At 42.9% G+C, this 16,742-nt stretch overlaps 1 protein-coding gene across 1 annotated transcript in view; it reads left to right on the top strand.

Annotated features, from left to right (window-relative positions):
* LOC145412856 (phosphatidylinositol transfer protein beta isoform-like) overlaps positions 1 to 7,599 on the top strand; it is a 13,109-nt gene extending 5,510 nt beyond the window's left edge. Inside the window, exons 3-8 of the mRNA XM_080282656.1 lie at positions 1,636 to 1,735; positions 2,790 to 2,864; positions 3,271 to 3,438; positions 4,698 to 4,819; positions 5,693 to 5,783; positions 7,561 to 7,599. Of these exons, the coding sequence (XP_080138782.1) occupies positions 1,636 to 1,735; positions 2,790 to 2,864; positions 3,271 to 3,438; positions 4,698 to 4,819; positions 5,693 to 5,783; positions 7,561 to 7,599 (595 nt within the window). The remainder of the gene's footprint in view (positions 1 to 1,635; positions 1,736 to 2,789; positions 2,865 to 3,270; positions 3,439 to 4,697; positions 4,820 to 5,692; positions 5,784 to 7,560) is intronic.
* Positions 7,600 to 16,742: the final 9,143 nt, after the last annotated feature.

A 16,742-nucleotide genomic window follows, 5' to 3' on the forward strand; every position in this document is an offset into this window, starting at 1 on the left:
TTACCATATCCAGACGATTTTGTTCAGCTTAGGAGAGACATTTCGAACTGGAAGAGTTTGATATCGCCTTCAATAACCCCTTTATTACAAATGGTTCTTAAGTTGAATAAAATCGTCTTGAGGGAAGAAAAATACACACAACTATTGCATCTTACTGAGAGGATTAAGAACAGGTGTGTATCGCCTACATACTGCTTTAGATTATTTATCTATCTGTATCTATATATCTATCTATCTATATATATACTGTATACTGTATATGTATATTATCTGTCCGACTCTGAGCACAGACTTCACAACCTGCTCCCAAGGCCCAGTAGTCCTCCTACATACCATACACCTCTACATGTCACCACTTCGGCGCTACCACCCACCGTCCATATTGAATACATGCTAGGACTGTCTCATACAGGACTGGTGCATTGGTATTAGCGGGGATATTTATACATGCCGGCGGGTCTTTTGGTAGATCAGGAAAGTCTGTCTTTATGAAATTCAAATCCTTAAATGAATTTGAATGCATGCTGATGGTGGCTGTGTGTGTGTGTGTGTGTGTGTGTGTGTGTGTGTGTGTGTAAAACGCTGAGAAATGTGCAAGTGTGAGTCGTCTGTGAGTAGGTGCAGGAGAACATATGTGAATGATTAGGGGTTGTGTGTGTGTGTGTGTGTGTGTGTGTGTGTGTGTGTGTGTGTGTGTGTGTGTGTGTGTGTACCGATGTATATGTACTATATATAATAAAATTCAGTATACTTTTGCCTAGATGCGAAAATCATTTTTTTTCTGGTTACTGAAACCTGTCAAAAAAAAAGAAATTGTGCCAAATTAAAAAAACAAAATGAAGGTGGTTTTAATTTCACTCCAGGACAAGGCATTTTTCTTTTTTCATCTGCTTAATTTCAAACGATTATACTCAGCTTGAAGGAGACGTCTCGAAAATTAGTAGTTCCACATAATCTCCATAAATCCCTTCAGTGCATTGTTATATTTATTTACCCCATTCTTGCTATCGCTCTTAAGTATGATTATTTATTCTGCTACTTATCCTACTTACTTTGACATCGTATTTACTCTGCTACTTACATTATTATTCTGACCTCGTTATTATTTTTGCTACTTATCCTGTTATTCTGACATCATATTTATTCCGCCATTTATCTTATTTATTCTGACATCGTATTTATTTGGCTACTTATCCAATTATTTTGACAACGCATTTATTCTCCTAATTATTATATTTATTACCCTATCTAATATCTATTCTTAATATATTTTGATCTACACTACTCCTGTTGTCGCCAGATGACTATTTACTCAGCTCGGTGTGACCTCTTTTGAAGGATAAATTCGAAAATATAAACGAATATAGGAATTATTTGCCGCAATTGTACGTAATCCTTCTTCAATAATAATCAACAACACTAATTCCTTCAATAAAGCTTTTCTTTATGTAGTTTATTTTTTGCAACCTACAGATATTACTCAAATTTACAAAGAACTTTTGTAGTGAAGGCGTTAATGAAGGCTATATCAAACACCTTGTTTGAAAAATCTTAAAACAGAAAGAGAGAGAGAGAGAGAGAGAGAGAGAGTTTTACATCACCAAGTATACAATTTTAGGCTCGTGTCCCCCTCAGGAAAGTTCCCGCCTTCATCCGGGTCCTGGCTCCCGAGGGCGCCCTGGAAGTGCACGAAAAGTCCTGGAATGCATACCCTTACAGCAAGACCGTCTATTCCGTGAGTACATGGCACGAAAACTAAACATATCCCTTTTTACCATTACTTGACCTAGATTTTCGTCGTTTTGCAGCTTATTTCACGCATCTTGTTCTTTTGTAGCTAATTTCACTTATCTTAGCTTGGTCCAAATTTTCGTCTTTTTTGCAGCTTATTTCACGTAGCTCAATATCGTCCTTTTACTTTAACATGGCCCAGATTTCGTCACTTTGCAGCTTATAATTTTCGTCCTTTTGCAGCTTATTCCACGTATCTTAACTTGGTCCAAATTCTCGTCCTTTTGCCGCTTATTTCGCGTAGCTCAATATCCCCATGTTATCTTAACTTGGCCTGGATTTTCGCCCTTTTGCAGCTTATTTCACGCAGCTCGGTGGCAGAAACTGTGCTATGGCTCTACATCCTGCCCATAACACCTCTTCGTGACTAGCATAACAATCTAATGTTAATCTATTGTAACAGATCAGCATTCAAGACGGAGAGGTAGCAATTGTTGGGCCAAGTTAGAGTAAAATGGGTTTAATTATGATATTTCCTAACATCCTTTTCTCGGCGATTTATTCTGCATGTTATACCTCATTACTATATCCTTTCATATGCTTAAGACGCAAACTCTACATATAACGAAGGATATAAAAATGTACAAGTTTCGGTGTAATATGAAAAAATAAATTGCGAAGGAAGTGGTGCTACGGAGCCCCCTATACTGTCTAGAATATGGGCCTCTATTTACTATTTTATACAGTGTTCAGGTTGTGTGTGTGTGTGTGTGTGTGTGTGTGTGTGTGTGTGTGTGTGTGTGTGTGTGTGTGTGTGTGTGTGTGTGTGTGTGTGTGTGTGTGTGTGTGTGTGTGTGTGTGTGTGTGTGTGTGTGTGTGTGTGTGCGTGCGTGCGTGCGCGCGTGCGCGCTAGACTGGCTAGACAAAGCAACTTGATAAGCTTGTGAAGTGACCAAATCAACGAGTCACTGATACAACTTAACGCCCCTCTCCCTCCCGCCCTTCTCTCTCTAAAATTAAGTAACCGATCTAGGTAACCTTCATCTATCTCCTGGCAGAACCCCTACATGAAAGATGATTTTGGCCTGTCCATCGAGACCATCCACGCACCGGATAGAGGCGACACTGAAAACGTAAGTAGGAGATCGGAAGCGCTTGAACAACACTTGGGATAATTATTCTAAATGGCATCGATTTTTTTGTAATTCGATGATCCATGTATAGCCTCTTGCCTTGTATTCTTTAACTCCGATACCGGGATGTCTTTGACGATGGTGATGATGATGATGATGACAAGTAATAATAATAATAATAATAATAATAACAATAATAATAATAATAATAACAATAATAATAATAATAATAACAATAATAATAATCATCATCATAATCATAATAAAGATGATGATGATGATGACAATAATAATAATAATAATAATAATAATAATAATAATAATAATAATGAAAATGATAACAATAAATACAATGATAATGGTGATTTAAAAATAATGATAATATTGATGATAACGATAACCACAGATCCACAAGTTGCCCGATGAGAAGTGGAAGACGGTGGAGGTGGTAACTGTGGATATCGTGAACGACCCCGTGGCCTCGTCAGACTACCGGGCTGACGAAGACCCAGGGAAGGTGGCGTCCAAGAAGGCGGGGAGAGGGCCGCTGCAGGGGGCGCAGTGGTGGAAGCAGGTGGGGCGGGTGGAGGTGGATGGATATGTATAGATAGGCTGACTGACTGATAGATAGAGGGATAAATAGATATGTGGATAGTTACAGAAATAACTATAGATGGATGGAAAGCAGATAGACAGATCCAGACAGGTAGGTGGGATGGCACATACAGATAAGTACTCGTAGATAGACAGAGATATAGACAGATAAATATATATGGACTGAGAAACAGATAGACAGATAGAAACAGATAGCAAGACAGGAAGACAGACAGAGCTAGGGAGGCACAGTGGTGGAAGCAGGTAGGTCTGGGAAAGGCAGGAGAAAACTTGACGATGGAATGATGCATTTTAGTAAAGTAGGAACTTAGTATTTTAAATGTGTGTGTGTGTGTGTGTGTGTGTGTGTGTGTGTGTGTGTGTGTGTGTGTGTGTGTGTGTGTGTGTGTGTAAAACGAACTTCAGGTCTCAAGGTGTTCTCTACTGGTGCTGGGATCGATGTCACGATACCATCAGCAATACACTCCTCCACTACTTGACCAGCTGTGGTGTGGTGTGGTGTGGTGTGGTGTGCAGGGTGGACTGGGGTGGGATGTGGTGTGGTGTGGTGTGGTGTAATGTGTCCTGGTGTTTACTGTGGGGTTGTGTAGGGTGGGGTGGTGTGAAGGGTGGGGCGGTGTGGTATGGACTGTGGGGTGGGGTAGTGTGGACTGGTGTGGGATAAGTTGTGGTGTTTAGTGTTGTGGTGCAGTATGGATTACGTGGTGTGGTGCACTGTATTCCACTGCACTACGTTGTGGTACAATGCCCTGAAGTGTGGTGCTTTGTAGTGACTAGTGTGGTGTGGTGAATTCCGTGTCACACCTTACAGACACGGCCAGTAATTACGTGCAACAGGGTGATGAAGTGCGAGTTCAAGTAGTGCAATGTAGTGTGGTATAGTATAGTGTAGTGTTGTGTAATGCAGAGGTAACAGGCTTAGTGTAGTGAGATATATGATACTGAGTGGGCTGTGGTGTAGTGTTGTGTAGTGTAGTGTAGTGTACTGTAGTGTAGCACAGTGTTGAGTTGCGTAGTGTAGTGTAGTGTAGTGAAGTAGTGTAGTGCAGCGTAGTGCAGTGTAGTGCAGTGTACTGATGAGAGGTCTAGTGTACTGTGATAAGTGGATGGAACTATGATATGACATGATACGGTGTACTGAGCTGTAATATAATGCAATGTGCTACATCAAGGCGTAATACACATAATAATAAATAAAACCTACCAATTAAATTACAGATGGATCCGATAATGACCTGTTACAAGCTTGTTACGGCTGAGTTTAAGTGGTTCGGCCTGCAGACAAGGGTGGAGAAATATATACAAGACTTTGAGAGACGCATCTTCCTTAACTTCCACAGGTGAGAGAGAGAGAGAGAGAGAGAGAGAGAGAGAGAGAGAGAGAGAGAGAGAGAGAGAGAGAGAGAGAGCTGCTTGTAATGAAAAACCTGGTGGAGGGGCGTGTGGGGTGGAAACAGTTACAGTATATGCATTAATTGGTTGGATGACTGTGTGTGTGTGTGTGTGTGTGTGTGTGTGTGTGTGTGTGTGTGTGTGTGTGTGTGTGTGTGTGTGTGTGTGTGTGTGTGTGTGTGTGTGTGTGTGTGTGTGTGTGTGTGTGTGTGTGTGTGTGTGTGTGCGTGCGCGCGCGCGCGCGCGTCGCATCCAACAAACCCTTTTGGTTCTATTTTTCCAATTATAACAGTATTACTTAATTATACTTTCCTACTGACACGCTTCCAACTAAGATGCTTCTTCAGTGGCTGTAACTACAAAATTCCTCTCTGATATGGTGCTGGAGAGGGACGCCTTCAAGCGGTAGCACTGATATGACAAGGCGGTGGAGCTGCCCGGCTAGACAAACATCCCTCATTTCACTTCCAATTCCCCAAAAGGAGGATGGTGGACTGCAGGAGGGGAACAACTTCAGCTGGCAGTCCACTGAGTCCACGTTCAGATGAGCCTAGGACCACGACAACGACGATGACGATACTTAATGCAGAATACGCTGACATTTATTTTTGTTACTTTGACTCTTTATATATATATATATATATATATATATATATATATATATATATATATATATATATATATATATATATATATATATTCCTTTAAGCCTACAAAAAGTATGCTCGAAGTGTCATTATCAGATAACGCCATCACCAGTTACATAAAGTTACCATTACTGTTACCACTGTTACCTCATACAGCCTTTAATTACTGTTCAGGCAAGTGTTCTGCTGGCTGGATAACTGGTACGGCCTGACGATGGACGATATTAGGCGCCTTGAGGACACCACGCAGGAGGAGCTAGAGCAGGTACGGCAACGGAAAAAAATGTGGCAGCTACTACTACTATTACTACTACTACTACTACTATTACTACTTCCACCACAATCACCACACCACTACTGCTTCTATTGCTACTACTACTACTACTACTACTTCCACCACCACCACCACCACACCACTACTGCTACTACTGCTTCTATTGCTGCTACTACTACTACTACTACTACTACTACTACTATTACCACCACAACTACCACAACTACTGCTATTACTACTGCTACAGCCACCACCACCACCATAACCAACTACTATTACCACCACAACTACCACAACTACTGCTATTACTACTGCTACAGCCACCACCACCACCACGACCAACAACAACAATAATAATAATGATAATAATAAGTAAGAGTAAAGCCTTGTATTAAGATGGTTTACCCGATGGCTAACGACTTATGGCGCCGACTGCACGTTTGTAATAATTATTTTGACTCCCTTGATGGCGGATTTTGTATTTGTATTACAAAGTATATTGAAACATGAAATTTTGAAAATTATTTTTATTCTGATACCATAAATTATCCATATTAGCTTATTATTATTATTATTATTATTATTATTATTATTATTACTGCATTATCATTATTGTAGTTGTTGCTGCATGGACTAGAAGTTAAATTATGCTTTGTATTATTAATTTTGGGTCACTCGGTTACTAATTTTCACTTACATTACTTATTTTGAACCTACTGTGTGATGAATTTTGGCGCTATTTTCAAAGTACACCTTTTACTGGATAGTGGTTATCATCTGCATCACCACCCTTCCTTCACGTGGTCTCCTTATCGCTTTTTATCGGTCCGCCTGTCATCCATCTCACTGTTCACGAAGCCCCCTTTATCTCGGTCCCTAATCTAATCTCTGTTATCTGATTCGTCCATATGTTTCAATCGCTCAGTTGGCCTCACTTTACTGTAACGTGGCTAAATAAGAATAGTGATGATAAGGTGGAGTTGAGAGTAAAGGCTATTAACAGATTACATTTTGCTGACATGACAACAATTTATTTTTTCCTTACAAGTCAAGTTCATGATGTAACACACACACACACAAAGGGATCTTTACTTTTCATACAATATTTTCCACTCGTGCAGTATATCACACATGGCTTTCTTTAAATCTATATACAGCCTGGCGGCCCATCCTGTGACGGCTGACCTTAATAAAATGTCCCAACTCAGCAACGACCCCTGCCCCCACAACACACCATCCTCCCACATATACCCCCCACCTCGTCCCTCCAACCAACGCAAATTACTGAAATATAATAAAGAGCTCCACGTCTATCCCCCATCCACCTCCCACGCCATCCACCCACCTACCAACAGGAAGAAGCAAAGCAGAAGTGTTGAGAAATCTGACCCCTTCATCCCGAGGACGTCCTTTTTACATTTCGCTTACATAATTGAATGATTTTTTAATTCATGGTGAGGCCTGTATTGGTTACGGGATTATTGGATTTTTTTTAACCCTTTCAATACGATTTTTTTTCTGAGGGTGAATGAGTGTCTGACAGCAGCAAGAATAAAATAAATCAATAAATAACAATAATGGCAGTTATAGTAAATGCAACAGCAGCAGCAGCAGCAGCAGCAGCAGCAGTAGTAGTAGTAGTAGTAGTAGTAGTAGTAGTAGTAGTAAACGTAGCAGCAGCAGTTGTAGTAGTAATAATGGTAATAGTAGTAGTATGTAATAATAATAATAATAATAATAATAATAATAATAATAATGTATGTTCCAGCAACGGCTAACAGGTCAGGTGCGAGGGACGATGGCGTAATTACAGGGTGGACTGAGGAAGGCCAAAATAATCATGTACGCAACTGACGCCATACTTCATCACCAGGTAAGGTGTTAACACGTATACATACACTACTTTGACCTTGTAAGAGGCACTGGATTGAGGGATCTCTGTATGCGGCATGTGTTAGGAGTGTAATGCTGTATGGCAGTGAGACCTGGGCAGTAAAGGAAGAGGATATTCGTAAGGTCAAACGTACAGAATAACAACGATTAGATGGATGTGTAGTGCGTCCTTGTATCCGAGGCCTGGGGGGGGGGGGCTAGGTATACGATCGAAGAGTTGAAGAAGGATGTGATTGAAGTGCATTGGTGTTGTGATGAGGAGGGGTCGACTGAGATGGTTTGGGCATGTGGAGAGGATGGAGGATGACAACTGGGTGCGGAAAGTAAGAAGTGTGAACGTTCGGGATAGGGTTGCGAGAGACAGACCGACAATGACCTGCATGGGGCGAGGTAGTATAGCGTGACCTCAGGGATAACTGACTAAATTAGGTGGCTGCCAGAGATCGAGGAGAGTGGAAAGCCGTCATTAGGTAGGCCAACGCAAGCAAGCATGTTGACGCCTTTGTAAACCATTCGATTATATGATGATGATGATGATGATGATGATTAAAAGTATCTGAATAAAGGACGATGACGATGATGATGATGATGATGATGGTGATGATGATATTTTCTCTCCTTCACAGGTGACCGAGGGACCCTCTTAATCACACTGACGCTGTTGGAGACGATGGAGGAGGCAAATACAATCTACAGTATATATACCGGCTGCTATGAAATTAACACCACTTCAAACACGCCTGGCGATATCTTATGTACTGCAGGGAAGGCTCGGCCTGCTGGTGTGGGCGTGGGTGTTGCAGGGAGTAGATGGATAAATAACGCAGGATAGATGCTGACAATGCTGACAGCCATCCCCGCAACACAAGAATCGCCCAACTGAGTGAAAGAGGAGTGTTATGCACCACCCCATCAGCATCTACGCTTCCATTTAAATTGGGATTCTTTATGTATATTTCGTCCATGTTTTTAATCCTATGATAAAAATTAGTGAAAATATTTGAAATTTGAATGAAACCAATAATCAGCGTCTAAAATGTGTCAAAGTCACTTCAGTTTTCATTACCTAAACAAAGACCTTTCTACAAGCTTTGCATCTTAAAAAAAAAAAATAATAATAATAATAATAATAGACGATTTTCCCAACTTGGCATCTCATCCCAAGCAAACATGGGACAATCAAAACTGTAAAATATTACAAATAATGGTGTAACTAAATAAATCTTAAGACATTTTTATATGTTTCGCTTCATATCAGCACCTCTCCATCACTGTCACCACTATGATGTATCTATATGCAATGTATGGGGGCGTATGTATGTAATGAGTGTATTCATAAGACCCGGAAAATCGACCTGCCCCTGCAGTTTTCCTTGCATCCCACCTGTACGCTACTCTGCCTTATCCCATTTCAGCTCCAGTCCTTCACTGCATCTCACTTCATCCTCCTGCAGATGCTCCTCTAGGGGCGCGCGTCGACACGTGTGCTGGAACAAGTGCTGGCAATATGTACGCAACACACTAACGAACACGCTGCAAACATGTTGGAAACAGCGGCGTCCAGATCATGTTGGCAACATCATGATGAAGTCTCAGCTGCCTGGTATGGACATACTTATCCCATCGCCTGTGCTGCCAGTGTTCCAAGCTGCACTGGAACATGTTTGCATACATCTGTCCAAATACTGCTGCAAACATGTACCCAAACATGTTGCCAGCTGAGTTGCCAACATATGTTCGAGGGCACGTGTGGACGCGCCCTAACTTTTCTGGACTAAGCAGCCGTCCTTCACTCTATCCCATACAATTTTCCCGTGATCTCTCTTGCGAGGATCACATTATTTCTTTTGCAATATCAGCTTCATTAAAGTTACAAATGACTTACTTTTCGGAGGACAGATGGGTCCTGCATACTTGACTCATTAACCTACCACAGGCTACATGCGTACCTCAATGGGAAGTTCTTAGGTACTGTATATTTCAGCCAACAGTAAAGCGCACTAATATGCCCGCCCCCGCCGCCGGATCACCCACACCGCTACGGAGCCGCAGCCCTACCCCCACCCCAGGAGGATACCACGGCGGGCCAGGTGAGTGCGGGACCAGCCCAGAACAAGACGGGCGCCGGGGCGCCCCGACCTTGTGTACCTCTTCCCCTCAACCTACCCAACCACAATGTCGCAGGAATGCGGCACTACTTCTCAACCAGACCAGCCGTCAAAAGGATTGGGGTGGGACTGCACCAGATACAGTCCCAGGCAGCACCGCGGTAACGGCCATCGTCCATACTGGGGAGGGAACGGCCATCGTACATCCCTCAGCTGTTTCCCCCTGCAGCGCCGCAGTAACGGCCATCGCCCGTACCGGGGTTGGAACGGCATCGTACGTCCTTCTGCTGTAGCCACGTCTGGTGACCGCCTCGGCGAGTTAGCTACTGAGCGCTCGCCGAATGGCACAGGAAGGTGGAATGGGACCACGACGACGGCCATCGTCCACGTCAGGGAGGGAACGGCCATCGTACGTCCCTCACCCACTTCCTCCTCCTACGGGAGTAGACCTAGAGTCGGTGAGTTAGCTATTGAGCGCTCACCAACAGAAGAAGGCAGGAGAGGTGGAGCCGTGGTAATGGCCATCGTCCGTACCGGGGAGGGAACGGCCATCGTATGTCCCTCATCCACCTCCCCCTCCTCCTTCGGGAGTAGCACCGCAGTAACGGCCATCGTCCATATTGGGGAGGGAACAGCCACCGTACGTCCCTCACCTACTTCCTGTAGGGCAGGCAGAGCCGCGGTAACGGCCATCATACATCCCTCAACTACCTCTTCCTCCTTCGGGAGCAGCGCTGCGGTAACGGCCATCATCCGTACCAGGGAAGGAATGGCCACTGTACGTCCTTCTGCTGCTACCCCAGAGGGCTGTGGAGCCACGACGATGGCCATCGTCCACGTCGGGGAAGGGACGGCCACCATACGCCCTTTGTCCACAGCTCTCGGGGTTTCCCTGGAGGGGAAGGTCCCTTGCACAGCCCGCCCTCCACCTCTGGGCTGCGTGGGATGCCCGTCTCTCTCTCCCTCCAGGTGTGGTTCCCCAGAGGCGCTGCTGTTCCAGGAGTGGTGGCGAGGTCCTGTCACTGAAGGCAAGGTCCACGTCCTGCACCCGGCCCCTGGACAACGCCGGTTCCTGACGGACACCCCGCAGGTGGGGTGCCACAACCAACCCCTGACGGCGCCCCAACCTAAGGGCAACTGCAGTTCCAAGTCTCACAGGGCCAGTCCACAGACCCCAAGGCGGGACCGCTCCGGCCCCACTCGCCGCCCAGAGTGAGAGGTGGCAGGCCCAACTCCTGGCCCTGTTCGGCCCTAGTCCCGAAGGCCACCTACCAGGTCGAGGCCCTAACATGGAAGGCCTCCCTGCACCCCAGACCAAACACGCGCCCGGGTCACGACGCCCCCGAGAGTGATCCAGTGCCTCCTGCAGGAGGACTCTCCGGAAGGCCTCCCTCCTACTCCCGGATGCCACCTCACGTAAACTCAGGCCAAATGATACAGTGACGACGCCCTAACCCCCAGTGTTGTGGGAAAAGACTAAATAGTGACAGTGACCTCCAGTGATACAGGACAGTGGGACAGAAATAAAACCCACAAGGGTCGCTACTCCAGTCAACCCTGAGTACTGTGCCTATAACTAAGTTCCCTAGAAACAGAGCGGTACCTAGAGTATGTGACTCCGAGACTAACTCACTATCAACAGTCCAGTGATAAAAAGTATGTAAACCAGTGTCGCCACAGCTCTGTGTTATTCACCCTATATTGACTCAGATGTAAAGATCATGCTATGTACTGTGTTATTAGAGTACTAAGTGCCCTAGAAACACAGCGATATCATAAGTATGCGACTCGGGGACTAACTTACTAACAACAGTCCAGTGAAGTAAACTGTATAAGTGAACGTCACCACAACTCTGTGCTATTCACCCCCACGCTAACTCAGGTGTAAAGACTGTGCCCATGATAAGTTATAGTAATATTAAGTCCCTTGTCATTTTATCCCAATCATATCCATTGTACCTCTGTATGTATATTGAAAGGAAATTGATCCAAGGCAATAGATGTGTTAAAGTGTCCTGCCGAGTTCTGTTCTTTTGTAAGTGTTCTACTTCCGGTCTAGAAAGAGGACCCCGCTCAGTCGCTGGTGTCTTTGGCGCGAGAAGTCGATCCAAAGACCACCAGCATAACACACACAAAGTAAAATTAAGATTTTACTCATCCATCTATCCATCATTCAATCCTTGTCTACTCATATGGAATGTAGGGACCTGGGGCTAGGATTCAGTACCCACATTTAAAGGCAATGGTGACTAGCCTCACTTTTCCCTGACTGGTAATATGTGAACACCCCAACCTTCTCACAATAAACCCCGGCCTTCTCTTGGATGCAAACCGGATGGGGACAGAGCGTCTGAACACACCAGAACAGGGGTGGGGAACCTTTTTCCTATTAAGGACCATTAGGATATTTTTAACATCATTCGCGGGCCATACAAAATAATCAACTTAAAATCAACTGTAGCCCAGTATATCCCACTGGATCCCACGGGTGCTGGGCGAGGCATGGCACTGGGTGAGTACTAAGCGTACCGCCCTCCGCCTATCGGTTCATAGTCGCGAAGCTCATAGGTCCCCACCCAGGGGTTCCCTACTTTATAAAGACTTGAAAAATCCCAGTTCTGTCCAGTATTCTGGACACCGGGCTCCAATGGGTTAAAGAGACTGACAGGTTTGCTGGTCATTAACCCATTGGATCCCAGGGGTGCTGGACGAGGCAGGGAGCTTAGTGGATGCTAAGCGTACCCCTGGGTATATATCCAATGGGATATATACCTGGTGTATATATATATATATATATATATATATATATATATATATATATATATATATATATATATATATATATATATATATATATCTTCAGCAATAACTACCTTGTGTGAACTAGTGCGTAATGGCTTCCTCGGCAGAGAGCTGTGTCCCCACTGCAGGTACTGAAAAGGACTACCTTGAATTAAAGGAGGAACTTCTCGAACTGAAGCGGGAGGTACAAATTCTCAGGCAGGAGAAGGCACAGATGAGGGAATTGTTGGAGGAGATGTTGGAGGAGAAAGAGAAAAAGGCTGAAGGTTGGACACTGGTTAACAAGGGTGCAACGAAGTTCACTCTTAAAAAGCAAACGGAAATTAAGACAACTAATACATTCGACGCACTACGGGACGAATGTGAAGGGAAGGCAGAGAGGGAAGTAGAGGAGAAGGACGGTGAGAGAACTTCCAGTACAGGTAAGTATAAACAGAACAAGAAAGGTAAGAAAAATGTTGTTGTTGTTGGAGACTCCCAGGTGAGATATCTGAACAGGGCCATGTATACTCCACTCGCTAAACATGTGTGTCTTCCAGGGGCCAGGGTGGCTAATGTGGTAGAAAAAATTTCAAATATCGTAAAGGAAAGTGGTGACAAACCCACTGTGTGCCTCAGTGTAGGAGGCAATGATATTAGTAGCCGTAAGAGTGAGGTACTGTGGAAAAGGTACAAGTTGATGTTAGAAAAGGTTAGGGAGGGGAGGAACCCCTGTAGTGCTTGGTGTTTTACCAAGGTGGCGGGTTGGAAGGGAATGGTTGAGCAGGGCAATAGGGTTTAATTGCCGCCTTGAAAGGTATTGCAAAGATAATGCAATACCTTTCATAGACAGCTGGGACCGGTTTTATGGACGGAGTGCCTTGTATAGTTGGGATGGGACTCATCTTAGCAGGCAGGGAGTTACTGTTTTAGCTGGGATGATAGATAGGGAGTTGGTGGGATTTTTTCGAGATTGAGAAGTAGGTGTACAGGAAGATGCAGCAACTACACTCAGAAATCATTATTACCATGTTTGAATAGATGCATCAATACTTGCAAAATTAAGAACAAAAGCTCAACCAATAGAGTAGATACATCCACTCAGGCACTTCAAATTGAGCAGGCGATGATAGATGATAGAACAAGCGATGATAGAAGGGCGATAAGCGATAGTACAAAAAATTGTTATATTAGTAAAGTAAAGAGTTTCCCAATTAGTAATAAAATAAATAACAGCAAATGCCAAGGTAGAGGCATAACTACTAGTAATAATCTGAAAGTGTACTACACAAACAGCCGGAGTTTACGTAATAAAATGGATGAACTGAGGGCTTTAATTTGTACAGAGAAAATAGACATTGCCGTTATTAGTGAAACTTGGATGAATACAGACACTCGAGAATTTTTAGCAGAATATCAGATAAAAGGCTATAATATTTTTGTGTCAAACCGTCAGGGAAGAAATGGGGGAGGGGTAGCTATTTATGTAAAGGATTCATTAATCTGTTATAATAAAGAAGACATTAAAGTAAATAGGGACACAGAAAGTGTCTGGGTTGAAATTAGTAACAATAGGGAGAAATTAGTCTTAGGAGCAATTTACAGATCTCCAAAATTAAGTAGAGCTGATAGTAAATACCTTTGGGAGGAAATGAGGAAAGCATCACAGTCCAGCTTAGTAATAATTGTAGGGGACCTTAATCTGCCAAGGATAGATTGGAGAATTCAGACAGGAGATGCAGAGTCAGATGAATTTCTAGAGGTAGTACAGGATAATTTCCTTTATCAGTATATAAGGGAGCCCACCAGAGGTAATAATATACTAGATTTGGTTTTAGCTAATAAAGAAAATATCATTAGCGATATAGAGGTTGGTGGACGACTTGGTAATAGCGATCATGAAGAAATTAAGTTCAAATTTATTTGGGATGTCTGTTCCACTGAAAATACCTCCACCGTTCCTAATTTTCGTCTAGGAGATTTCGATGGCTTAAGAGCTTATTTTCGAACGGTATTCCACAGGGAGATTAGCTATTGGAGGGAATGCCAGGTCAGTGTGGAATCCCAGGTCATAGGTCAGGCGCAGGAAACACCTGGGGATGTCCGTCAGGTGTCTGTGAGGGAGGAGGTGGTAGATAGGAATGTAGTCCAGGTGACGGAAATTAACTCAGCTACAGTACCAAGCAGACGTTCAACCAGTGAGAAGTATAACAAGTTAATAAATATAATACACGGAGGCCAAGATAGATATATTCCTTCAAAGCCGTTTAGAACAAATAATTCGGAACCTAGATGGTTAAACAACAGATTAAAATCTCTCATAGGCCAAAGGAAAGGAATATATAGAAAAATAAAACGTGGAGAGGAACACTTACGTAACCGGTACACAATTTTAAATAGAGAAGTAAAGAGGAGATAAGAAAAGCAAAGAGAAGTTATGAAATTAAGGTTGCCAGTGAATCAAAAGAAAACCCCAAGGGTTTTTATCAAATGTACCGAACGAAAAATAAAGATAGGATAGGACCACTCAGAACAGAATCAGGTGACATTACCAGTGAAGATAAAGAAATGTGCTCCATCCTAAATAATTATTTCATATCAGTATTCACCAAGGAAAATCTAAGCCTGGTCCCTCAAGCAGCAAATATTTACCATGAGAATACGGAAAATATTCTTAGTAAAATAACCATTAGTAAGGAGGACGTATTGAAAGAAATTAATAAGTTAAAACCTCAAAAATCGCCAGGTCCGGACGATATATATGCAAAAATTATAAAAGAAACCAAAGAAGAATTATGTCAGCCACTTTTAACGTTATTTAATGACTCTTTAAGTTCAGGAGAAGTTCCAGAGGCGTGGAAAACCGCAAACGTAGTGCCCATCTTTAAAAAGGGTGATAAATCAGCTGCGTCGAATTATCGTCCGATAAGTCTAACGTCAATAGTAGGAAAAATGTTAGAGTCAATTTTGGCAAATAAGATTAGAGAACACTTCGAAAGATTTAATCTTATAAACGAAAGTCAGCACGGATTCAGGCAAGGACGATCCTGCCTCACAAATTTGTTGTCATTCTACTCGGAGGTCTATGAGGCAGTAGATAGCGATAAAGCTTACGATGTTATTTATCTGGACTTTAGTAAAGCTTTTGATAGGGTCCCACACGAAAGGTTAGTTAGAAAGGTTCGAGCACACGGTATAGACGGCGATATCTTAAAATGGATAGAATCCTGGCTGAAAGGACGAAAGCAGAGAGTATTAATAAATGGAACTAAGTCGGACTGGGGATTAGTAACTAGCGGTGTACCACAGGGTTCAGTGCTCGGTCCCTTATTATTTATCATATATATAAATGATCTAGACTTAGGAGTCAATAGCAGCATCAGCAAATTTGCCGATGATACAAAAATAGGGCGTATCATTAACTCGACTGACGATTGCCATAACTTACAGAAAGACCTCGATACATTGTCCAAATGGTCTAAAACTTGGCAAATGGAATTTAACGTTGAAAAATGTAAAGTACTTAACGTAGGCAAGACCATTGGAGATACTAAATACAGCTTAGACAACAAAGAAATTAGCAAATCGGAATGCGAGAGAGATCTAGGAGTTATGATTAGTAACGACCTTAAACCTAGGCAACAGTGTATTAATGCGAGAAATAAAGCAAATAGGGTCCTAGGATTTATTTCGAGAAGCGTGAGCAATAGATCATCTAAAGTAATACTAAAACTTTATCTAGCATTAGTAAGGCCACATTTAGACTACGCAGTACAATTCTGGTGTCCTTACTATAGAATGGATATTAATTCGTTAGAAAATGTACAGAGAAGAATGACTAAAATGATACATGACGTCCGGAACCTGTCATATGAAGACAGACTGAAAAGACTAAGTCTGCATTCGCTAGAGAGGCGTAGAGTAAGGGGAGACTTAATTGAGGTGTTTAAGTGGATGAATGGTATAAATAAGGAGATATTAGCAAGGTACTTAAAGTGAGCATACAGGATAGAACTAGAAATAATGGTTTCAAACTAGAAAAATTCCGTTTCAGTAAGGAAATCGGTAGAAATTGGTTTGGTAATGGAGTAGTAGACGAATGGAATAAGCTACCTAGTAAAGTAGTTGCTGCCTCTTCCATTGAGAGTTTCAAGCATAGGCTAGATAA

This window comes from Coenobita brevimanus, chromosome 94 (genome assembly GCF_032717465.1).
Source record: "Coenobita brevimanus isolate Jiangsu-jjx chromosome 94, ASM3271746v2, whole genome shotgun sequence".
NCBI classification, from domain to species: domain Eukaryota; kingdom Metazoa; phylum Arthropoda; class Malacostraca; order Decapoda; family Coenobitidae; genus Coenobita; species Coenobita brevimanus.